General features: G+C 52.9%; 2 protein-coding genes across 2 annotated transcripts; one reads left to right on the forward strand and one right to left on the reverse strand.

Annotated features, from left to right (window-relative positions):
• Positions 1-1,586: 1,586 nt before the first annotated feature.
• SALL3 (spalt like transcription factor 3) lies at positions 1,587-19,106 on the reverse strand. Its single transcript, XM_032872199.1, is given in 4 exon segments — positions 1,587-2,833; positions 3,872-7,009; positions 7,011-7,369; positions 18,949-19,106. Coding segments are annotated over 4 exon segments (4,011 nt in total). The 5' UTR covers positions 19,031-19,106; the 3' UTR covers positions 1,587-2,401.
• A 72-nt stretch (positions 19,107-19,178) lies between these two features.
• Positions 19,179-22,719, forward strand: LOC116876150 (serine/arginine repetitive matrix protein 1-like). Its single transcript, XM_032872153.1, has 5 exons — positions 19,179-19,851; positions 20,744-20,943; positions 21,334-21,385; positions 21,540-21,659; positions 21,822-22,719. Exons 1-5 carry the CDS (start codon positions 19,179-19,181, stop codon positions 22,052-22,054), a joined length of 1,278 nt encoding a protein of 425 aa, XP_032728044.1. The 3' UTR covers positions 22,055-22,719.
• The last annotated feature ends 1,530 nt before the right edge of the window (positions 22,720-24,249 follow it).

Here is a 24,249-nt window from a genome sequence, read left to right on the forward strand (position 1 = left end):
AAGCTGTCAACCCTTATTGACTTTGCTCGGAGAAACGCCACAGACAGGACATCCACCATCAACGACCAGAACCTCAAATTCCACGGTTTCCACTCGAATAATCAAGGAACGCAATTCAGAAGTCATGTTATATCCTGCATTTTATTCATTTCCGTATGACAAAAATAGTAACCTAGTCTAAGACATCCATTTCCATCAGTAGATGTGTCGAGCCACAGATTTGTCATAAAAAATATTGGATCTCGGTAAGAACGCCGGCTGGCTTGGGGGCCCCAGCCCTACATGGTGCTGCAGTAGAAAAATAGTGTCTCTCTTCACCACGCAGGGAGGGATGGCCTGGTCCTGAATACAGAAGGGGGCACGCCTCGCCGGCCCTTCATGAGCCATCTTATTTACAACACTTTACATTTCTTTTTTTAAGTTATATACACATCCTTCCGGGAGAAGAGAGAACACTACATGGTACCAAACGCTAACAACAACAACAAAAAAATCACACCAAAAAGGACACATAAATAATAAAGACATTCCACTGCGGCCACCCAGCAGCGCCCACGGGCTCGGTGCTTGGCTCCAACAGCAGGAGACGGCGAGGCTGGCGGAGTGAGGAGCCTTCAGGACTGGTTTGCTCCAGGATACGACGTGGCCTCGCTGCGGCTGTGGTGGCGTGGGAAAGATCATCCCCTGTTCCTGTCCTAGCCAAGAAGACATCGCTGTCCGGCTCCTGCTTCAGGGTACACACGTGGAACTGCGCCTCTGGACGCCACGGTCGGAGGAGGCAAGCCGTCCCAGACGCCAGCAGGCCTGCACCGCACAAAATGAGGTAGCGCACACACCCCTGCCCACGGGCCACCCTGCCCGCGGTCCCCAGCTCGGGCCGAGCCGTCTAAACAAGGTCAGCAGCTCCAGACCGTATTTGCATGGTCAGACGACATTGTGCTTCGTTTTCATCTGAGAAGATAATAAATAAATCAGAAAACATCCCGGTGGTGACGGATTCTACTGCCCGATGTCGCTCTTCCTCTGCAGCTAACTGTACACGAGAACCAGGGCCTGGAGGCGAGTCCCGCCTGCACAAGCGAGAGCGGGGCGGTCAACCACACACCAGACCCCAGCCACCGTCTCCGCACCTGCCACCGTCTCCGGGCCCCGCCCGCTGCTGCCTCACGGTCCTGGGGTTAATTCATCAGACTTGTGTTAGGGGCGGTCAGGTTTTACATGGGCTTTGTAGAAAAGTTAAATAAATCATTTTAACTTAAGAAATGGCAGACCCTCGTTTATTGAGGAACAGACAAGTCTTGGTGGCTTTTCTGTGTAGGTGGTAAGGATTTCTCATAGTGTTTGACCTTACGACAAAACAAGAAACTGTGAGTTTTTTTTTTTTTCATTTTCCTTAAACCAAAGTACTATTTATAAAATAGTTTACATCTTTTTAAGTTTTCAAATTATAGACAAACCTCCCTAATACAAAATCCTAAAAGTGCAATAGTATAAATTAAGAGTTTGCAACCACAGTATACAAACATTACCTTTTTATTGTACAACTTTGATAACGTGAAGCATGTCCTCACAACCACTTATAATGTTGTGAATAATTTATGGTGACATTTTGTCTGTAACTTGTTCCCAATCGCTGGGCTACAGACCACACTAGGGAACAACTGTCCACATAGCAGCTACAAACATTTAAATTAAAAAAAAAAAAAAAAAAAGAACAAAAAAGAACAACAAAAAAAAGTCTTGTCACTGACGGGTACTTGCACACGAAAGCATGCGGTCTTTCCCAGGGGGACGTCACAATTTGCCTGCATTGAAAAAACTCACTTATTTATAGTAAAACAAATTCTGCTTTAAAAGAAAAAAATCACATAGCCAGATGTATTCTGCAGTACAAAAGCTTCCTCTAAAGGTAGGGCTGCATTATCTGTTACCCGCATAATCTTAACATTATAAATACTACAGACAAAGGGACGGCCAGAAGACAGCGCTGGGAGAACCCAACCACATCCTCAACAGTCTAAAAGCCAAGTTCAAGTTTCTAACTAACTCGAACAAAACCTTCAAGTGAGTGTCGCTGGGACACGCAGGGGACCCCTCTCCCCCTCACGGGGGTTATCAGGTTTTGGGAGGAACGAGTGGATGTGGTGTGAGCCCTTTCCGTTCCCAAGGCGGTCCTACAGGACTCCTCTTTTTTGATCTCAATTTACGGAACAGCTGGCAGAGTCCCCAGAGCAGTCAGGCTCGCGTGGGAAGAGTACATGCGTCCAGGACAGCCTTCCAGCAGCCGCACAGGGAACGTGTCTTCTGCTACGGGGACCATTTTCAGGGGAACCGGGGCCCAAGGCCGTGCAGCCTGATGGCCACCCTTGACGGTGTGCGCGCGGGACAGAGCCGACCACAGCTAGTTAATGCCGATCTCCTTGTTATCCTCGATAAACCTCGTGAACGGACGGCTGGCTCCTGTTTCGGAGCTGGCTTTGTCCAAACCCACGATGGGCGGACTGCCGCCGCTGCGCACTTTGTCCATCCCGGCGGCCAGAGAACCCAAGGGGGGGAGGGCGCTTCCCCCGAGACTTACGGGGAGCTGGGGGATGCCCCCATTTTGGATGACGGAGATCTCGTTGTTCTTCATGGCGAGACCATTGGTGATGGCTGCAGCATACTGGTTCCAAAAACTCGGGTCAACGTTCATTGCTCGTGCTGCCAGATCCTTCTGGAACATTTCTGAGAACTTCAGGGCGTCACCCCCCAGCAGGGCCATGGGGTTTTCCACGGAGAGGCGGCGGCCACGCCTCGCGGGGGCGTTGTTCCACATGTGCGTGCCCATGTGCACCTGCATGAGAGACAGGGAGACAAAAGGCACAGGTGAGCCGGCCCAGCTCCGGGGACAGGGGTGTGTCTGTCTCCACGCGGCCCACGTGCCGTCGGAAACCCAGCACCGCGGTGTCGGAATCGGTTTTCTTCCCTGTTGTCAGCGTCTCGTGTTTAGACACGCAATAGTCCTCGTCCTCATCACACAAAAAGCAAAATCAGTCAATATCTTCGTGCATGTTTCTCTCACTTGACGACCTTGACACGATAAGGTTCCCCCACATGGTGGAAAGCCCACAGGCCACGGGGGGCTGGGAGGGGGTGCAAAGCTCAGAGGGCACAGAGCATTTTGCCCCTTCTGCCTCTACTGCTCCACGGGACGGCCGTGTACTTGAACTCCCAGCTTGGCTGGGCCCCATGGTCGCTCTCCCCCTGACACGGAAGCAGCCCCTGGGGCATGTGTAGCCGGCTCCTGTCCCACAGGAAGGAGCAGCCACAGGCTTCCAGCTGTTCACTATCTTGGAAGAATGCACCGAGACCCGGGCAGGCGTGTGACGTGGACAGATGGGGGCAAGAGTGCTCCTTGAGCATGTCGTGCACATCCCACCTTCAGGGGAGAATGGACAGTGTGGTCGTCATCTTAGATAGGAATCCTACACTGGCCCTCACGCTGGGAAGCTCCTCACCAGATGCCCGCCGGCCTCTGCTGGCCACCACGTGGACAAAGGCAGAACCAAGTTCTGGCCCCGGCCCAGGATGCACAGCATTTGTATCTTGTGCAAGGGTTTTAAAAGCCCAGCTTATCTCGTTGTCCCAGTTCCTCCGGATTCAAGACGGCACCGGGCTCTGCGACTGGCCGCCCGGGAGCAGAGCCTGCGCGGTCAGCCCCCAACAGGTGGCACAAGTCCCCCACGGGGAGGCCCGGCCCGCTCGGGCAGGTGAGCCCGTTGTTACCGCCACACAGCACGTGCTCCCTGGTAAGCAGGTGCACACGTGACACAGTGGGTGGGCGCCTGGCATGTCCATCCCCGGCCACGACCCCTGACTCCTTGGGCCTTACCTTGAGGTTGCCCTTCGTGGTGAAGGCCCTTCCGCAGATGGTGCAGCCAAAGGGCTTCTCTCCGGTGTGTGTGCGCTCGTGGATCTGCAGGGCGCTGGCCGAGGAGAAGGTCTTCCCGCACGACTGACAGTTGTGCTGTTTGGGGGTGCGGCGTGGTGGGGGGGCCAGCATGGGCGCGAGGCCGGGGCTCATCACTGCCTGGGGCCCCGGGGGCACCTGGACCGCGGCCGGCAGCGGCGCGCCCTCGCCCAGCGGGATGGCTTTGCTGTGCCCGTTCACTTCCATTTTGATCATGGCGGGCGCGGGGCCGGCGACCAGGCTAGGAGTGCTTTGGCTGGGACCTAGGGCAAAGTCGGGGTCACAGAACTGAGAACGCGGCTCGCTCAACGTGTGCGTCAGTAAGTGCTGTTTTAAATTACCCATAGTGGAGCACCCACGCCCGCAGACCGCGCAGAGAAACGGGCGCTCCTTAGTGTGGCTGCGGTGGTGGATTTCCAACGCGCTCCTGCAAGCAAAGGGCTTGCCACAGACACGACACACAGTGCCCGCACACTTACCCCGTTCTCTGCTCAGGAACAGCAGGCTAAAGGGGGCCTCCTCCTTGATGGCCGGCCGGCTGGGCGGGGCCGCCGTGAGGTCCAGCGCGCCTCCGTTTTCAGGGGCGGGGGGCGGGCTGTCCGGCCTCTCGGTCTTTAGTGGCACCTCCTGGGGCTCTTCCTGGGCGCTGAGGCCCGGGGACTTGGAGGGCAAGCTCTCGCTGTTGCTGTTCATGGGCGACAGGGCGCGTGTGGAGGACGAGGACTCGGACAGGGCCGGGCTGCCCGCGCTCCGGCTCTCCAGGTCGCCCACGGCCGAAGACGAGTCGTTGCTCAGACGGTCGCTGTCCCCGGACCCGTTCTCCAGGGACTTCAGGGCAGTCAGCTGTGGGCAGCTCATGACCGAGTCCATCATCTTCATCTGGTTCTCCAGAGCGGCAATGCTGGAGATGACGGAGGGTGGCGAGGGCGGGCAGGACCCCGTGTAGGACAGCAGCGGCTTGGGCGGGTCGCCGGAGGGCTCCCGCAGCTCGGCGTCGTCCTCCATGGAGTTCTCGTCCGCGTCGTCGTCATAGCCGCTGAGGGCCTCCGCGGCCTTGTCGTCGTAGGGGAGCTCGGCGTCCATGGCGTCCTGGAAGCCCTCGGGCAGCGGCGTGTTGGGGATCTGCCCCCCCATGTGCATGCGGATGTGCTGCTGCAGGACCACGGCGTTGGTGAACTTCTTCTGGCAGATGGGGCACGAGTGCTGCACGCGCAGCGGCGGCTTGGCCCGGTGCACCCCGAAGTGCGTCTTCAGGTTGCCCTTGGTGGTAAAGGCACGTCCGCAGATCTTACACTTGAAGGGCCTCTCCCCCGTGTGTGTCCGGTAGTGCATCTTGAGGGCGCTCTGGCAGCTCAGGACGCGGTGGCAGATGACGCACTGGTTGGGGTCCGTCATCTTCTTGTCGATGTTCTCCACCAGCTGCTGCAGCTTGGACGTCTCGGACGTCTGCATGGAGTCCAGCAGGCCCCCGAAGGGGAACTTGGCCTTGAACTGGTCCGAGCCGGACGGAAGGACCGGGCTGCACAGGCCCGTGGAGGCGCTGCTGTCTGTCAGGGCGGCCGCCGCAGACGTGGCAGAGATCTGCCCGCTCCCGGGGGCCTCCCCCGGCCTGGGGTTCGCGCAGGGGAGGCTCATGGGCTCGGTTTTGGTCAGAGAAGAGCCACCGAGCCCTGGCTGAGGGGACTCGGCTGCCCCCGGGACGCCCGACTCAGAGCTGTTGAGGCCGGGGGACAGGGAGGTGCATTCACTAGATGCGGGCGAGGGCCGCTGTGGGGAGCGGCTTGCAGGGGTGAGGCTGGGGGAGTCTGCGTAGCCGCCGACGCCAGGGATGGTGGGCGGGAGCTGCAGCCCGACCGACGTGGGCACCGTGGGCAACACGGGCTTGCTGTCCAGCCAGGTGGTCACTGGCTTCTCCGGAGGCAGCGACATCCCATAGGGGATGCCGGAACAGGTGGGCACGTTGTCCAGGTACTCCGGGACGGGGTAGGGGTTCATCTGGATGTGGGGGTACTTCTCCTTGTGCCTCTGAAAGTGGACCTTGAGGTTGCCCTTGGTGGAGAAGCGGTTCCCGCAGACGTTGCACTTGAAGGGCCGCTCGCCGGTGTGGGAGCGCAGGTGGATCTGCAGCGCGCTGTCGCTGCCAAACACCTTCGCACAGAATCGGCACTTGTGCTTGAAGAAGGGGTCCTCGGCACTGGCCTTGGGCTCGAACACCGACACGTTCGGGGGCTTGCCCTTGCGGTGTTTCAGGAGGGCCGACAGAGGGTCCAGCGCGTTGGCGGTGGCCGCAATGCTGACCAGCGGGTTGGGGAAGATGACGCTGCTGGCAGAGGTCTGAGGTAGAAGTGGGCTTGGCAGGCTGGGGGCTGAGCTGAGGAGGGGCCCCGGCCCCAGGGCGGGCGGCGTCGAGGCGTTCTGCGGCTGGGAGCTGCTGCTGGAGGGGCCGGCTGCCAAGGCCGGGACGGTGGAGGCCGGGGCCGTGCCGGAGGACGCCGGCCCGCTCGCCTCGGCGGGGATGGAGGGACCCCCACCGGGGACGTGTGGGGTGCTTGCCCCGGAGGCCGGCTGGGACAGGTGCTGGGGGCCCTCGTAGGCGGCCGGCTGGGCAGCAGGGCCAGGAGCCGTGGGCGCGGGGGGGGCCCCGGCCGAGAGCTGCAGGGCCGAGTGGGTGGCCAGCCCCTGCAGCTGGCTGGAGGCCGGCACCGGGGCGCTCGGAGCTGCCGTGGCCGCCCCGGGGTTAAGGGGCGGCCGCAGCGGCTGGCGGTTCATCATGGCCACCTGGCTGCGGATCTGCTCGATGAGCTGCAGCTGGTGAATTTGCTGCTGCTGCAGGGCCATGAGCTGCTCCAGGATCATAGGGACGGCCACCGCCGTGACCCCGCCGCCGGACCCCGCGCTGCCCGCAGCCCTCGCGTTCTGGGAGAACTGCGCCACGGCCACCTTGGTGCTCAGGAGGGTCTCCAAGGTCACGTTGGTGTTTGGCATGCTGTAGGCGGCCACGGGCGCTGGCTCGGGGATCTGAGGTAGAGGCGGCTTCCCCGCGTGCGGGGGGGCCGGGGGTCTGGAAGCTCTCGTCCCCGGCGGGCTCGGCCTCCATGGGCTCCTCCTCCTTCTCCGGGGCCCTCGCCTCACCACCTTCCCCGCTGTCTGCTGGCGCCGCCTCCTCGGCTGCCTCGCTCTCCGTCCGGTCGCTGGGGGAGCTGGCCGGGGAAGGTTCTGGAAAGTGCTCGGATGGTGGGGCCGGCTCATCTTCGCCCACGATCAGCACCGGCGGGTTTTTCGTGCAGCCCTTCTTGTGCTCCAGGAAGTCGGTCCACTTGAAGAATTCCGCGCAGCACTTCTCGCACACGCTGGTCTCCTCACTCCCGCTCCTGCCCTCGCTCCCGCTGTCCCCGTCGTCGGCCCCGTCCCCGGGGACGGCTACAAAAACCAAGAGATTACGTCAGCCAGAGGCTCCTGAGACAACCACCTCCATTTCAAAATTTCGCACATAAGTAAAATCAATATTTTTTATTTTGTACAAATTACCCCACTTCAACGTTCCTGACGTCCCAGAGTGTGTATTCTATGACTCTTTCTAGCTGGCTAATCATTTTCTCAGCACAATCCATCAAATTATGAGGCTCTATCAATTGTGGATACGGCTTCTTAATGAAATTCCATAGAAGGCATTGATTTCCAATATTTTCATACAATCTGCAGCCACCCTGTCTGTCGGGCACAAAGGCAGCTTTCGACGGGCTCATTAGGATTCCCCCTACCATCGGGCTTCCTCATTTCCAGCAAAATTAGAGATGCCTTTGCCAGTTCACTTAACATCGCTAAACTAATCTGTAACCTTTCAAACTCACGTCAGCACCTGACAGGGGAGCCGGCCGCCGTGACTCTCGCAGGGTTGGACCACGAGATTTATTGTCTTTGCGCGGCGCAGAGACATTACACATTTAATGTAATTCTATAGAACCTTCCAGATCAATGGGCATTTATTTCACGTATGAAACCTCATCTAAATACTTTCATCTGTAAATGTAACAAAGAGAATATAAGCGCTTCTTACGTCCCTGCTCAGAAAAATCATCTCCCTGACTCCTAGTTCGATCAACCAATCAATCCTGAATGTTCTCAGCTAGCCCTTTGACTCTCCTCACGGACAGGGCACGTTTCTACATTTTAGGATCTGCGAAATGAATATCATCAATATAGTCTGGACCGAAAATTAATCATGTTTAATACAATTAATTGGCTCTGTCAGATGCAATATTTCTTGGCGAAATGAACCAAAATTATATGTTGTTGTGATTAGCCAATAGAGTTCGGCAGTTTGTTAACAAACTAGAAATTATATATTTAAAGTTCATTTATGTTGACATGTTTAACATGAGAATGTTGTAGTCAGACACACTTTTTGTACCTATTTTCATCTATTCTCATGGAAAGACTTGGCAAATTATATGCTTGGGCCATAGTGGAAAGCCCTCTAATTGGTTACACATGTTTAATTACTGTTGTAGGCAGCTACTTCCTGACTTCCCGTACCCTCTTGTGCCGAATAACAACCATGTTTAATGAACAATTCTAATTCACACCTGATCAAATAAATGGCCATCCAGGAGCGAGGCATCAGCACACGAGCACATTCCTAGCTCCTATTTTTTGGGAGCTGGGATGAAAGGTAATGCCTGGTAATTACTTGGGTTCGATGTGCTGCCGTACGTATTCCTGACTCGTAACTGCTTTTCGTCAACTTACAGAAGGAGTGACGGCAACAAATCAGTTTGAACAGAGACAAATGACAGCTGCAAATCAGCTTTTTGTTATCCTGCACAGTTGAGTGTGAGAACAAAACACCCTCAAGTCTGCGTCCCCGCAAATAATTTGCTGCTATAACATTAACAAATATATTTGCTAAAAAGTCTCCATATTTCTTTTTTCTTGGGGGGGGGGGTGGAAAAAGAACAACTTGGCACCGGTTTTAGTAGAGAAATCTGATTTTTAAAAAATAAACCGCAAAATCACTTAGTCCCTCTACTGGGAAAGAAAATAAAAATATTTTTCGAGGCTAGTCAGCTGCTCTCCACGAGGCCATTATTTCCAGGTAATTTATACGTGCCTTTAAAAAAATTATTAGCAGTGTTCAATTAGCATTTTCTTAACTAGCTAAACCATCTGAAGGGGGAAAAGAAGTTAGAGCTCGTGGCCCATAAAGACATGCTAGACTCTTAAACTAAATTCAGTCTGAAGATCAGACTGTACGAAGTCTCATTACTGTACGAGGAAGGAATGTAATAGGTGTCTATAATGAGGTTGAATATAGCTGGAAGCAAAGACACAGCTGATTTATACTGCAGATAGGAACATTAACAAAATAAATACTTGCAGTACTTAACTTTGCTCAATGTATGCAAAATCTAATTTTAAACATGCTAAGGTTATAGAACAGGACAAACACACACACACACACACACACACACACCCCAAAAAACAAAACAAAAAAACCCCCACCCCTAAAATCTTCAGGTAAACAGCTTCTGATATAGTAAGTAATCAAGTTGGAATCAATGTGACACTGTATCATAACTATTCTAACTAAACAGAACAAAGTATTTCTTAAAGTTCTTTTCCAATATTTAAAGAAATGATATTAAAGGCTTGTCCTCATCTTCTAAAGATTGTTATTTTAATACTTTACAAAGAGTAAAATACCAAGAAATTAAATACTGCTTATTTGTGGAACTATTTTCTACCTTTAACTCCTCAGAGATAAAATGTGTCATCACAGGGCACACAGAAGCATTCACATGGTGTAAACATTTAAAATTTTATGCAAGTAAACACTGTGTGGATCTCATTCAAAGACTGCTTTTTCTTTATGTGGATTATGTGTTAGGGACAATTCACTGAATAAATGCTTACAATAAGGCTGATTGAAAGTGCGTTCGGTGTTTGAAAAATTAACTTAATTTTAAATAAATGATACCTTACAAACGAACATTTCCCAGATATGCTGTGTAACAAATATGTGAAACACAGAAATATTTTTTTCCGCCATGTTTTTCTCAGAGCTTAAGTGACCCAAACAAACCTCTATTTACTTTCAAAATAACTTTTGACGTGTCCACTGGTTTTTTGTGCTCTAGGAATTTTCGGGTTTGCATCCAAATTCATGGAAGCTGGGAAGCATTCTCCCAGGTACTGTCCGTCTCCCATGGGCAGGTCTGCAAACACACAGCTACTCCTGACCTGCAGAAACTGAGCACTGAGCTTCTCAGCCCTTCCTACCAAATAATGAGCCATTCTGTTTAATGCAGTTATAAATGATAATTACCTAAACGTAATGAAGATATTCTTGTCAAAGCAGAATACCCTTCCACTTATATTCCTTTAAAATTGAAGCAGGAAAGCAAACCTGCAGAGGAAATTGTGTAAAAAAATGGCATTCTGGCCATTGGACCTGTTAACAGTTCATTTATGTTAATGAACCTAACAAGGCAATCAATCGTTGGATCTTATAAGCAAAGTTTCATAATAAATTTGCCTTTTAAAGCTAACGCATAGTTTAAAAACTACAATGAATGAAGGAAAAAATTCTTCACATACAATTTAGATTTCTTACTTGGGGCAAATAATTTAGAATCACCACTTTTTCTTTTGTTTGATTAGGATCTGTGCAAACACAGTCGCGCTCACTTGCTAAGATCATTCACTACCAGGTAAGATCAGAGTATTTCACTACCAAAATGTGCAGGTAATTCGCATCCCATGAAAGAGAGAGAGAACCGCACGTTTCATGAGATGGTCTTGAAAACAATGCATACGAATAAAACCCCTAATATTTCATTATGGAATGGTGATTCTGGTTGCATGTTTTGAGAACGGCCTTGAACAACAAGCATGACTTCACCAGACTTGCCCGGGAGGAAATAACGCAGATGAGTCCCTCTTCCCAGGGGCAGAGCTCCTAGAAGGAGGAAGACCGCGGGAAGTCCAGGGGGAAAGCATGGGCTTCTGACGTGCTCAGAACAGAGGGGGACATACAGAAAGTGGTTCTAACTGGCTGAGACAGCGCCTCTCGTTACCATGATTCAGTGAGTACGTGCTGAAATAGCAGAACCCGTGTTGATGGTTTTTTTTCTTCTTTTTATAAAACTGCTTTCTACGACAGGGAAGCCCATGCTGGAAAACTCTGAATACGGTTCAGGGAACTTCGAAGGCCCTTTAATTCCACGTTGTTTGATGACATTTCTCCGGATGCACATGCTTGTGGCATCCTTTAGTGAAATTTACATTTTTCAAATTGGCCTTTGTAGTTAGAAGTTATCACATCCATTAGTTAATGTGGCTTACAGTTTTCATCTCAAGGTAAAACCACGTCAGTCCGTGAGCCAAGGTAACAGGACAACCCCACAGGGGAGAGGAATTTATTTCTAGAACAGCGGTGGGAAATTCTTTCCGTCTTAAGGGAGGGGGCTGGAAAACCAGCATTAGAATCATTATCATTATTGTCAAGGTAATTTATTTTCTGCATCCTGACCGTTCAAGGACAGGACGGAGAGACTTGGGGTTGTTAACAGGCCAGAGATGAGGCAGGAATTTACAGGGCCCGGCGTCACCAGCACAAGCCAGGGGCCTGGCCAGCACCTCGCCCGTGGCGGCCACGGGCGTGCAGGCAGGACGTTCCCTTCCTGTTCACAGGCACGTCTGGGGGACGCCCCCCCGCCAGCGCCCTGCGGATCGGAGCCCGCTGTGGGTCCAAGTGAGCGGGGGCGGCTCCAGGAGGACCTCTCCTTGGCTTGTGTCCTCCGTGGCCCAGCCGGGCTTCAAGCTGGGCGCTGCTGCGCAGAGCTGAATTGTTCTCCTGAACGCGGTCAGGAGGAGGGAAGAGAGGCTGGGAGATAAAGCTGTTTCAGTTTACGAGAGGAAATGTGTAATTAGTTCACGGCGGTCCCACACTTGCTATTTATACCGAAGGCTTTCAGGCCTTCTATCCCTCCCCCGGAACTCTAGAGCAGGTTCTACAGAAGGAAAACGGGTCCCACAGCCTTCCGGAGAAAGCCTCTAACAAAAGGATACCTTCGAGGGCAGTCTTCAAAATGGATGGATTTCTTTTTCTTCTCACTAATAAAACGCACAGAGAACGTCTACGAAAAATGTTTCTGTTCTTAGGGACAAATCCCTCAGCGTGAGGAGCCCCCAAAACAGTTTCCTTTTTCTGTTTTAATTTCTGGTCTGTTACATAATGAGCAGGGATCATGTTTTCGCTGGCAACGCACAGTACCGTCTCCAAGAATGACGTGGCGGAGGACAGGAGGGATATTCACGCGCGGGGCGATCTGTCTAAGGCCACAGAGAAAGGCACTGTTGGAATGCGTTTGAGAACATCGGAGACCTAAGGGCTCCCCTAAACATTTCCGGCTCCGGCTCGTTTTCGATTTCCCCCCTCGAGGGGCGGGTGCCCGCTGAAGGAAGCTAAGAGATTCCACACACAGGAGATGGTTTTATCATTCTGCGGAGCAACCCCAATGCCCATGGTGACTCCCCTACATTTTTGCTACCTATCTGTTAATTCTCTGCAACGAACAAAAGGAGAAGTGAAACTTGCTCCGTATGGGAAAAGGGATGTTAACTTTCCACTTTAATTAGTAACTATAACATGCCGCATGGGTCTGTGGGAAAAGGTAGTTGGTGCTCGGCCTTTACCATTCCTGCAAAATCCAGGGAGCATTTTTCAAGTCGTCCTAAATTGTGCGGAGACACTTATTTTCTTGCAAATTAATTCTTTTTAACTCCTTATGATAGCTCTGAATCCCATAAAGAAAGATGAATTATCACACACTGAACCCAAGCTGTGAAACAGGAGGGGACAAATAGAGACCCCTACTGTGTTTAACAATGTAGAAGAAATTCCAGACGCAATAGAAAAATTTTGTCCTCTCCCCAGACCTCCAGGCCTGTGCGCACGGCGGCGAACAGTGGAGGGCACTCTTGCTATGCGGAACGCCCGCACTGACCCGCACTCGGCTTCCGCCGGCTCAGTGGCCCACATCTCAAATTTGTTAAGTAACGACCACCTGTGGCACAGTCTCCAAATGTCTTCTGCTGAGAGCAGTGGCAGTTTCTACTCTGCGTGCTGAAGCACTGGGGAGGGAAAGCGCGGTTTCCTGCACGGACACATGCAGATGGAAAGCAGCCACGACACCCACGGGTGTGAACTCCGCCTCGACGCCGCCTCGCATAATAAGATGTTTGCTACACATGCGGTTGCCCAGCAGCTCCTACACTTGGACGCCGTGCGGCAGGCACACCCGGGAGGAAGGCACACGCAGCGCCATCCCCGCCTCCACACGTGGAAGCACCCCGAAACAGGTCGGCCGTGCTAACCGTTCCCACCCAGATTTGGGGAGGGGGAAACAAGGCCTGTACAGGGCCACTCTGGCTTAAGATGAGGTTGGGCTGGAGTCCCATCGGCCACACTCCGGCCCCCGGCGCGCCTCCTCGAAGGTGTCTGCGCTCCCACCCTCGCTCCCGCCAGCCAGTTTTCAAGTTCACTTCATGTAAAAATACACAAATAAGTACGGCCACTTACACGTCCAAACACACCTGGGCCCGAACAGCCCAGAGAAGCGGAAGCGCGCTGTGTCCAGCGGCAAGGCTCTGACGAGCGGTAGCCGCCTCGCACGTGGGCTCCGGGCATAGAATCATCTCCGTTATTTCTCAGCGCCGGTCCGCGAAGTTTACGCACATGCACAGAATCATCTGGCCGGAGCCACTGCCCGGCTGCCCGAGGACGGATGGGAGCCCACAGCGGGGCTGCCCATCCGTGCTGGGGAGCGGTCACTGTCGGAAGGACGACCGGGGAGGCCGGGAACGCAGACCATCGGCCGCGGCACCTGCGGGGTTAATTTAACAGGTCACGATGTAAGAGCTGCACAAAGGCACCCCGTTCTCTCTTCTTGAAGAACTACAAACACTTGTGCTGAATGAGATGGGCATCTGAGACGCAGCGCAGCTCGGAGCCGACGCGGGTCTCCCGTTAACAGATTCAGTGTTAACACTTAATACAACAGTGTCGAGTCGTGTTGCCAAGGTCAACAGCACAGATGCACTAATTGTATTATGAGCTTGACATCTAGTGGCCACCCCTGGCAGGGCAAAGCAGGCAAAGGTTAAATCAGCTAAGGCCTGTCACCGCGCCTCTAACGACCCACCTTCAGGGAGAGCCAGGCGGAAGCTCCCTCGCTCTGCAGCCCTACCTTCCAGGCCTTGGGCCGATGCTTTCTGGCAACGCAGGGGGCCAGGAAGCCGGATGGCTGGCCTGGCCCGACCCGGGCTGACCAGGAAAGACAGGCCCATGGACAACAGGAGGCAGGCACCAGGCTGGTGCCCGGCAGGTCTCTGGTGGACGTTTCTGCCGCCACGAGAGGGTCCCCTTTAATTAACAAACAAATCAATCTTAATCTCTCACATAAATAGAGCCCATTACGTTATTTCATTATTTCAATTAATATTTTACACTTTCGGTAACGTGACTTGACCTATTTGTTTGCGTGGAAATCACACTGACAGTTAACTGCATTTTAAAGCATGAAAGTGTTCAAACTACAAGAGAAAAATCTAAGGTCAGGGCTGCTTTTTTAAATATATAAGTTTATTTAAAGTACTAGGAAAACCATTTTACATAGATTTGACTTCTGATTTCGGATGGACTGGGAAACAACTTGGTGCAGGCTGTCCTTACAGACCTGTCCCAGGAGCAGCAGAATCAGATCTCATCTCCAAAAGACTAAGTCAGATACTTTGGTCTTATTCTGGCAACTAGTCAAGAAATCATGTAGGAAAATAAAAACTAACAAAACAAAACAAAACAAAACAAAACACCCTTCCTGTTATAAATGTTATGCACAAAGTATCCCCTTGAAACAATTCTGCAACATTAAAAGTGCAGAACTCATGAGCAGTGATGACTTGTTTCACTTGGGGGAAAAAAAAAACTCAAAACCACCAACACAAAAACACACCAAAACACCCCGTGTCGATACTCACACTTAAGAATGCTAAATTCCAGCTAATGTCCAGCACACACAACAGACACCCTGGCTGCATCCTGGCTGCATTCCCTCCCAGTGCTCTCAGAGCTACCTTGAGATGAATGGGAAAGCCTCTTAGAGATTGCGGTTGAAAATGAAATCTGACCCACTTTTGCCATCATCTTGTGTACAAAAAATAATCAGCTTGCTAAGTAATTCCTGCTGTTGGTACATGCCTTCTTCTTTTTCTGGCTCTGAACAGATCTAAAAATATTGGATTATGCATGTGTTGTAGAGTTTAAAATGTACATAAACCCCAACTGCTACAGAATCGGTCTTTCTCTGTAAGGTGGGAATTGGCACGCTTCTTGGTGCCCACCAACTGATGCCTCTTTAAATAGGTTACGTTTTTAAAATGTTATTTTCAAAATAAATATTTGCAAATTCTTCTTCCCCCCCACTCCACCCCAGCCCCCCTTAGTTACTTTTCACCTTTCATGTTTCAGAGAAAACAATCTGCCTACCAATGGTAGAAAGTGGCTTCGGTATTGTTTGCTTTTGGAATGCTGAATTGTAAATGTGTGTAGTGTGGGCTGGGGGGGGGGGAGTACTCAAGGCAAACCATGCATATACAGATAAAAGAAGAAAGATCTCTTCACCGAGGGCTGGTGGCCTTCTTTCCCTTAATTTAAACACAGTCTGTGAAGACCACTGGTAAATTCTTAAATCACATGCATACCACATTTAAAAGGATTTTTAAGATAGCCATACGACTGTAAGTTGGCAGAAAATAACACATTTTGAAACAATTAGTGCTAGCAAACAAAATACAGGATGGCAAATTGTTTTAAATTATAGTATCTTTTTGTTCTTCCTTAAATATTCTTTGTAATGACAATAAAATACATCTTTATTAAGTTGAATTTTATACAACAAAGGACAGCAATAGCACACTTTTTTAAAGTTCTTAGTAGGAGTACAAGTGCTGTTCTGTCAGAAGTTTTAATTAATTTTTCTTAGAACAAAAATACTCAGATGGCTCAAAAAATTTCATTATCCCGTGGCATGCATTTAGCTGAATTCTAAAGCTGCATCACATTTATTTCTAAATTTTCAGACAAGAATGCAATAATTTATAATTTTAAATGATGGTTCTTAGAGAGAAAGTAAGTCTCAGGCATCCTTCAAATAAAATTTTACAACAGGATAACTTCAGAACTTAACACAACCCATGATTACTTTTTCTCATTGTAGCTACGTCATCATATTTCATTTCTGCCATGATAAGGTTTGGGTAATGCTGGCGCTGTTTTTTGGATAGCCACGATTTCACTGCCTGCCTAAAAACCAAAGCCTGAGAAATAGTCATTTCTATATTTTTAAGAACTGATCTCTTTTTACTGTAAATTAATGTGACTGTACATTGCTGCTCTCCCCCATATTGTACTAAAAATTGTACACGTGTTTGTGTTTCATGGCAACATTAATAGCCTTCAATTTTACTTCATGCATCTACTGCTTTAATTAATATGTCACGCCCAAACTGATACAAAAGAACTATTTACTTTGTCTCTAAAACACTGTAAACTAACTTAGCCCTCTTAGAACTTCATGCACAGTCTGTTTCCTTCCATTGCATTTAACAAAATTACAATTTTGAGAATATCTGATTCATGCTGGAGTCAGGGAGTTTTCAGAACCCTTTCTCTTAAAAAAATATTTTAGTTATCTTACTAATGACGATCAGCACGACCACACATCCACAAGCATTCCTTGACTGAACAGAGAACAGAGTATCTTTTATACTCCATGAACAATCAGCTTCAGAATAATTAAATCAGAAAGAACTATTTTTTAAATAGTTTGCCTAAAGTACCTTTAAAATGATCCAGGAAACATACTACTTGACTACAGCTCAGCCCCAGACAGGCTATTTCTGGCCTGTTGCAAAATTTGACCAGGAACTGTGGCAATATCTTGATTACAATTCCCAACGACTGCGAAAAACCCAAGCTTGACAAACTTTAATCCTACGATGGGTAAAAAAACAAAACAAAACAAAACAAAACACACACCCTGAATATGCTTCACCTCTAAGTAAATTCAGTAACAAGAGGAATTCAAAGGAGAACTTGTAAATAATTTACTCCATCTAGGTTTTCAAATATAGGCTACATATCCCTCAACATGTTTACACGATTAGGCTCCCCACGCTCGCATTTCTGACGTGAAATTAAAAATGAATAGCAGGGCCTCCGCTAGTTAATTGTTAAATACAAGGGGTTTTACTCTATTAATTAAAATATGCTTTAATAAAAGGAGACATTGCACATTTTGATAAGGACCCTACAAAGCTGAGAAGTATTTACATTGTTGCATTTTGGGGCGGCTGTGAAAGCCGATTTTAAGCTATTCAGAAGCCACAATAATAAAGCTTTAAAATTCCTCACTGGGATGCAATGTAGTTCTTTTGAAGGGAAGACTGTCTTTCTCATTCGGCAGAAATAAATCCATTCATTTGATCATGTAGTCATTGAGGGCAATACAAAACAAACCAAGTGTGAGAAATTCTATGTGATGAAGTAAACAAAACAAAAAAAAATCCATTTCCATGACAAAAAGATTCTTTGTCCTTAATCTACCCACCATATGCAAGCGTTTCTTTTTAGCATATCTGCTGTTCTAATCTCGGGTGACTAGGGCTACAGATAAGACTCCCCACCTCCTCAGCGACAAAAAGAACGGAGGACTTCACTCGTTTTATTTAATTCACTAACTCCCACCGCGTGATAAACGTTTTCTCCCTTCCCGATTCCGACGTGCACACATACCTGCTTTGCCAAACTTTGCGACACCGTGTGATAAACTCTTACACTCCTTCTGTTTGGGTTTTTGCTTTTTTGCTCAAGTCTCACGGAGCAAAGACGCGTCCCTGCCCCGCCACAACTTACAGCCGGCTCGTCCCCAAAGTTGGGCGGCCTGCGTTCTCCAGCTGCGGCGGTCGGAGCCCCGCGCGGCGCGGGAGGCCCGCGTCCCCGGCCGCCCCCGGCCGCCCCCGGCGCACCCTGGGGACCCGCAGACGCGCGGGCGGCAAAGCGCAGCCCGGCCGGTCCCCTGCTCGTCCGCCTCCCACTTCCGCGGCGCCTACCTTCCCTTCGGGATGCGGAGGGAGCTCCAGGCAGCCCACCGGCTGCAGAGGTGCCGGGGCGCATCCGAGAGAACAGGAAAGGCCCGAGGAAACTTGGAGCCACCAGGAACGTGCCGGGTCCTACCGCGTGCAAGGACCACCCCCACGCCGCGGCGGGGCTCACCCGGCTTAATTCCCAAGGCGGCCATTAGAAAGGCCAGGCGACACTGACTTCCCAGTCGCCTCGGAACGGGATCCGGGCTCGTCGGCACGCCGGGACCTCGCAGGCTGCACGGCCCTCGGGGCACACGAGGCGGCCGACAGCCGGCCGGGGTGGGGGGCAGGCCGGGGATCAGGCAGCGGCCCCGCTCCGAGCGCGCACCGCCCCGGGGCCAGGCTCCGAACAAAGCTGCCCGGGCGGCGGCCTCCCCGGCCCGCGTCCGGCGGTCGTTGAGCCCCGGACACGTCCCCGCTGCCGCGCCGGCCCGGGGGTCGCGCGGTCGCCCAGGCCCGGCCCAGGGTTCGTGCGCGAGGTCCCGGAAGGCCAGCGCTGAGTCGGCGGCGCGGCCCCCCCACGCCCCCCCCGACCCCCACCGCCTGCCCCGGCAGCTCGGGCCCCCAGCCGGCCCGAGCCCCGGCGCGTCCGCGCGCTGCGCCCCAACTCCGAGCAGCCGAACCAAGTTTACTTGCCCGCAACTCCGCGCCGCGCGCTCCGGGGAGGACCGGGGTCCCTGCGGCTGGCCTGCCGGGGCCGGGCGCCGCGCTCCGGCTCTGGGACCAGCAGTTTCCCCCCAGCCCGCGGCGCCCCGCGCCGGACCCCGGCCGACCCGACCCCCGCGGCCCCTCACCGTGCTCGGGAGCCCCGTCCGGCGGCGGCAGCTCTTCATCCGACTTGAGGTGCTGGGGCTTGGCCTGCTTGCGCCGAGACATGCTGCTAGCGGCGCGCGGGCCCCGAGCGGTACATCGGCATCAGCGGGGCGGCCGGCGGGGACGACACGGGGCGCGGGGCGCGGGGCGCGGGCGGCGACGGCTGCGCGGGCCGCGCATGGGGCTGAGCAATTAGGCTGGTGAATAATGCATGGCCATTAGCGGCGGGCCGCGCCGATTGGCCGGTCTCCAGCGGACTCGGCGGCCTATGCAAATGAGGCCGCGCTCGCAATTAGCGGCCGCGCAGGGCGAGGGGCGCCTGCGGGACCCGGCGCGGCGGCGCTCACATCTCGGCCCAGGCGGCCCGGCGGCTCGGCGCGGGCACTCCTCGGGGCCCGGGGCGGCGGGCGCGGGGCGCGGCGGCCGCGCTGCCCAGGGCGCAGGCGGCAAACTTTGGCGGCGTCCGCGCGGCGCCGTCTCCGCCGGCGCGCCGGGCTCGCCCCTTTATAGAGAGTCTGCGCCGCCGCCCGCGCCCCGCGCGCGCGCCCCCCCGCCGCCCGGCCGCCCCTCCCGGAGCGAGCGGCCGCGGGCAGGGCTCCGGCCCGGCGCCTTTGTCTCGCCGGCCCGCTCGGGCGCCTCGCCGCCTGCGCTCCGGGCGCGCAAGGCCGGGCGGCGGGCCGGCTCGGCTCCTCCGCGGCGGGTCTGGCTCGGCGCGCCGGCCGCGCTCGGGCTCAGGTGCCCCCGCCTGCGGACCGTCTCTCCTCTCCGGGCTCGCGTCCCCTCCGCGGGCTCCGCCGGCGACCGGCCGGCTCCGACGCTCGCGGCCGGAGCGGAGCGGAGTGCGCACGCCGGGGTGGCGGGACTTCGGCAAGACCAACTTTCCGGTTCGGAAGCGGCGCGGGCCGCGCGGCTCCTCCCCTCCCCTCCCCGCGGCCCCCTCCCGTCCGTCCCTCTGTCTCCCCCCCCCCCCCCCCCCGGGCCCCTCAGACTCGGAGCGCCCGCCCCGCCCGCTGGGCCTCCCGGCCGCCAGCGGCTCCTTAAAGCGAACGGGAGGGAGGGGACGGCGGAGCTCCGGTGTCTCCCCCCCCAACACACACACTAGCTCCCCTTCCCGACCGGGGCAGGGCCGGGACGTATGCGGACTGGGCAGGGGGCGCAAGGTGCCCCGAGGCCACGCGGCTCAAAGTTCCAAGTCCACGAAAGTCTCGCGCGCGGCCCGCCGCCTTCTAGGACTTTCGGGAGTGACTGGGGGATGGGGTGGTGGGTAAGGAGGTCGCGCGCGTCTGACCCGGCCCCGCACCCTCGGGCGGCCAGTGCGGCGCGCTCCCGCACGCCCACCCACCCTTCGCCCGAGCTCACGCACGCGCCTTCGCACCGCGCGCGCGCCCCACCGCCCCTGTGCACACACTCGCGCGTGTCCTCGGTCCCCGAGCGGCCACCAGGATATGCTCCAGGCCCTGGCGCCACCGCGCCCGCCCCTGTGCGCCCCTTGTCCCAGTTTCTCTTTTTTCATTTCCTAAATTTCTTATTTTTGTCCTTACAAGTGGCCCTGTGTGGTACGAAGCTTTGGCACAGATGGCCTCCCCAGTGTCGTGCGCTGGGGGGATGCAGGCGGCGACTCGCCAGCCCCGAGCGCACGGAGGGCTGCGAGCTCCTCGAGTGGCTGGGGGTGGGACTCTGCCCGGCTGCGGGCCCCCCCCCCCCCCCCCCCCCCGGGGATGGACCCCGACCCTGAGCTGTTCGTCCGCCTCTCCGCGGGTTTCTTTTCCTTTCTAGAATCTTCTCGATTCCCAGCCTGCGTTCTCTCGCCCGACTCTAATTGTGTAAGTTTCACGAAGCAACAGCTTTTGGGCTCCAGGAAAGCGCAGGAAAATCAGAGGAAGGAAGCGTGCAGGTCGGCATCGCCTCCAAAGACCACCCCCGCCGCCACATTTGTCCCCCCTCAAAACAACAACAACAACAACAAAACCCTTAAGGTTGGTTTTGTTTTGCTTTTTAGTGGCGGGCGTATTCATTTGGGCGATTTTGGTTTTGAAAAGGAAAAAAAGACAAATAAAAGATGTTTGAAGTCTAGAGTTGTTCGCCCCACACCACCCTTTTATGGTGAAGCATGGGGGGCGGGGGGCTTCCTTATATTGCCATTGCCCTGTGAACTTTCGCGAATGTCTCGAGCCTTTGGGGACGCTTCTGCACCCCGCACTGAGCTTCAGTGAAAAGTTTGCAGGCTGCAGCCGGGGCTTTGGGGCAAGCGCGGCCAGGAACTTTCCAGCAGAGAAAGGGGCAAGGAGAAGCGGTGGTAGGGGGAGAGGAAGGGAACGTGTCTCGGTGAGGTGGGGGCGGTTGTAGCGAATGGAAGTTTCTTGCAGAATTTACAGGACCGGCCAGAGTTGGGGGAAGTCGCAGAGTCGCTGCAGAAAGGTAGATTTCCCTGACGTCTTTCTAGAAGAGAAAGAATGCAAAAGCCCTCATCGGTGGGTTAGACCCCAGGTTAAAGGTGCACTGCTTTTGGGGACCTGGTTAATTTTCTTTTTTCCCCTTCTTCTTCTTCTTTTTTTTAAGTCCACACTTTAAGACGCAGAAGAAGCAAATGTAGGTTCCCGCCGCGTCGGAAGCCTTTCAGAGGAAGCCGGAGCCCGGCTCCCCCGCAGCCTTCTGGCCCCCACAGCACCGACTCCTCCTCCTCGGTTACTCTGTGAGCGCGGACCCCCACCTTTTTTGTTCTTAAGGCCATTCGTCCGTCTCCCCCTACCCCCAGCCTCTCTCCAACACAACGGTGTGATTTTCCTAGGTCTTTATGGGACTTCCAAACGCAACTGTTTTAATTTTTGTCAACTTGGTTTGCCTTTTCTACGAGGTATGGTTTTGGAGAGGCTCTCTGAGGTTCCTCCCGTGGAGGCCAGTCTGAGGCCCCGGCCCAGTATCTGTAACAGCAAGCCCTCGGACTGCAGAGGTGTCGCACAAGGCGTGTCGAGCGTCGTAAGGGAAGGTGCAGCAGGCTCTGCTTGGCGCTGTGGTGGACAGTGGCTCACGGCGAGCGGGCGCGAACGCAGGACTTGCAGCTGCCCCGGCCCGCCTTGCCCGGTGTGAGCACTGGTCCCCACGCGGGCGTGCAGGGTGGAGTGGGCTGGGGGAAGTGGCAGGCTCCACACCGCCCTCTGAGCGCACTGAGCTGGGATTTCGTTGAGAAAATCGAGCAGACGTGGAGGAAAGGGTCAGGGAGAATATGAAACGAGAACCTTTGCAAATTCCCCGCCAGGGCTCTGATGGTGCAGATCCGTGAATCTGAGGTGAACCCTTTTAAAAAATCGACTGGGGTAAACACGATCAATATGTATATATTTAAAAGGTCGAAAGCAAAATGCGCATTACCTCCTCCCTTACCTGTTCTGCCTTTCTTGGCTCCCCACCAAGATGTGGAACTTTTCTTTAATTGTTTTAACGCGGCGTGGCCAGTTTTGATGAAAGTGTACATATTTTAAGCTTGAGTCACAACAACAGATTTATTGTGAGGTGACAGCGTGTCAACAGCATATTTTCACAGATGAGGGACAGGATTATCCTCCAGTCGTGCCTAGATTAAGGGCAAGCACCGGAATGTGTGTCTGAGGTGCAGACACGGACTCGTGCATGCAGAACTCATAGACTCACCGTCACGTGACCGCTGCCTATTAAAATATTGTAATACCTAAATACTGTTGCAAAAACAAAAGTTGCTTTTCTTCTCTATAATTAAATCTAATGTGTTAATTGTCTTTCCTCTTGCGATGTTGTTTTCATCTTATGAGGCGACACGTTATTATTTTGTCTGCTTAATAATATTATTTACAAATTAATACTGTAGATTTTACATTAGTGGAACATATAATTAGATGTTTGATTTTAATTTGTATCATTTATTCAAATAAGACTGAAAGCCTATCTGCAAGATGGATTTGACAAGGGGAGGTTGAAGAGTCGGTTCTATTTCCACATCCCAGCTTAGGGAAGCTACCTGGCCCTCCGCCCCCAGAGCGCCCTTTACCTGCGTGCGGTGCATTGGATACTCTGTCGTGCGCTTACTCCCTAGCTAGTTGATACAGAAAATGTATTAAAGGATTACAGCTTTATTTTCTGTCTCCTTTCATGCTCCCCCCCCCCCCCCAAATCAAAGTTCTCTTGTCACTGGCCTTCACTCCTTTCTCTCTGGTTCCTCCCCCACCCCCAACTTTTGTTTTAGGTTCTTGCCTTTAAATCCAGCATGATTTTGTGTCTTTAATGCTGTGACAAGTGACCGCTAATTGGTTCTCACTTGAGCAAAGATATTACCATACTAATATTATTATTGGTAAGAAGAGGTAATTGATAACACCACCTGCCACTCTGGGGCAGTCACAATGATAAATGTTTCCATCAACAGGAAATCTGTGCCTGGTGTACCACAGCCCAACGCAAACAGCGTGTCAAGTGCCAATTATAAATGTTGCTTTTCTGTGACATTGTGGGGGCGCCAGGAAACATGTAGCCCCAAATTATGTCTACGGCTTTTTGAAAATGCCTTTCCCCCAAGCTTCTTGCTCACCCACTTGAAGATAACTCTACCCTCTTAAAAAAAATGTTCTCCTTAAATAAACCAATACACAACTAATGCCCTGCCCACATTCCCGCTCAGCTCCTGCTGTCACCCTCTTGCCTGTCCAAGCTATGGAGGTAACTGTGTTGAAATTTTCCACAGATGGGAGTCAAGAGAATAGTATATGAATCCATCTAGGTCTGTGTGCGTCCCAGCATCTTGTACATTACAGGATGGCTTACCACCTCACCAGTAGGTTCCCAGGCAAACATTTTGGGGTTTTTCATGTCTCTCAGAGAAACAGCAGTGCATGGCCACCTGTCTTCACACTCAGGGATGCAAAGGATATGAAAGTCCTTCTCTTGTAGGCGTTGACCTGTGTATCTGGGCTGTGGATAGACCCAGGAGGGGCACTTCAGTGTGTATGCTGACAAAAATAATGCTGGCCAGCTAAAACTTTGACTCCCCTGCTTATAGGGAAGCTCAAACGATTATTATTAGCTTGCATTATTAGATGCAGGCCTCAAAAGGCGAAATCAGCTATTGATAATTGCAAGAAGTATACAGCAGCTACTGTATCGATCGGCTTGTCCCTATTCCCCTGGTATGGGAGAGATAAGAAGACTCAGTCTTTAGTGCAATATAATTTCTTTTGACCTATCTGCTCGCTACAGACTTATGATGAATAGCCACAGTGGTTAAAGTCCTTTATCACGAAAGTTACCCCTTGATA

This window comes from Lontra canadensis, unplaced genomic scaffold, assembly GCF_010015895.1.
Source record: "Lontra canadensis isolate GAN:19392208 unplaced genomic scaffold, GSC_riverotter_1.0 scaffold44, whole genome shotgun sequence".
NCBI classification, from domain to species: Eukaryota; Metazoa; Chordata; class Mammalia; order Carnivora; family Mustelidae; genus Lontra; species Lontra canadensis.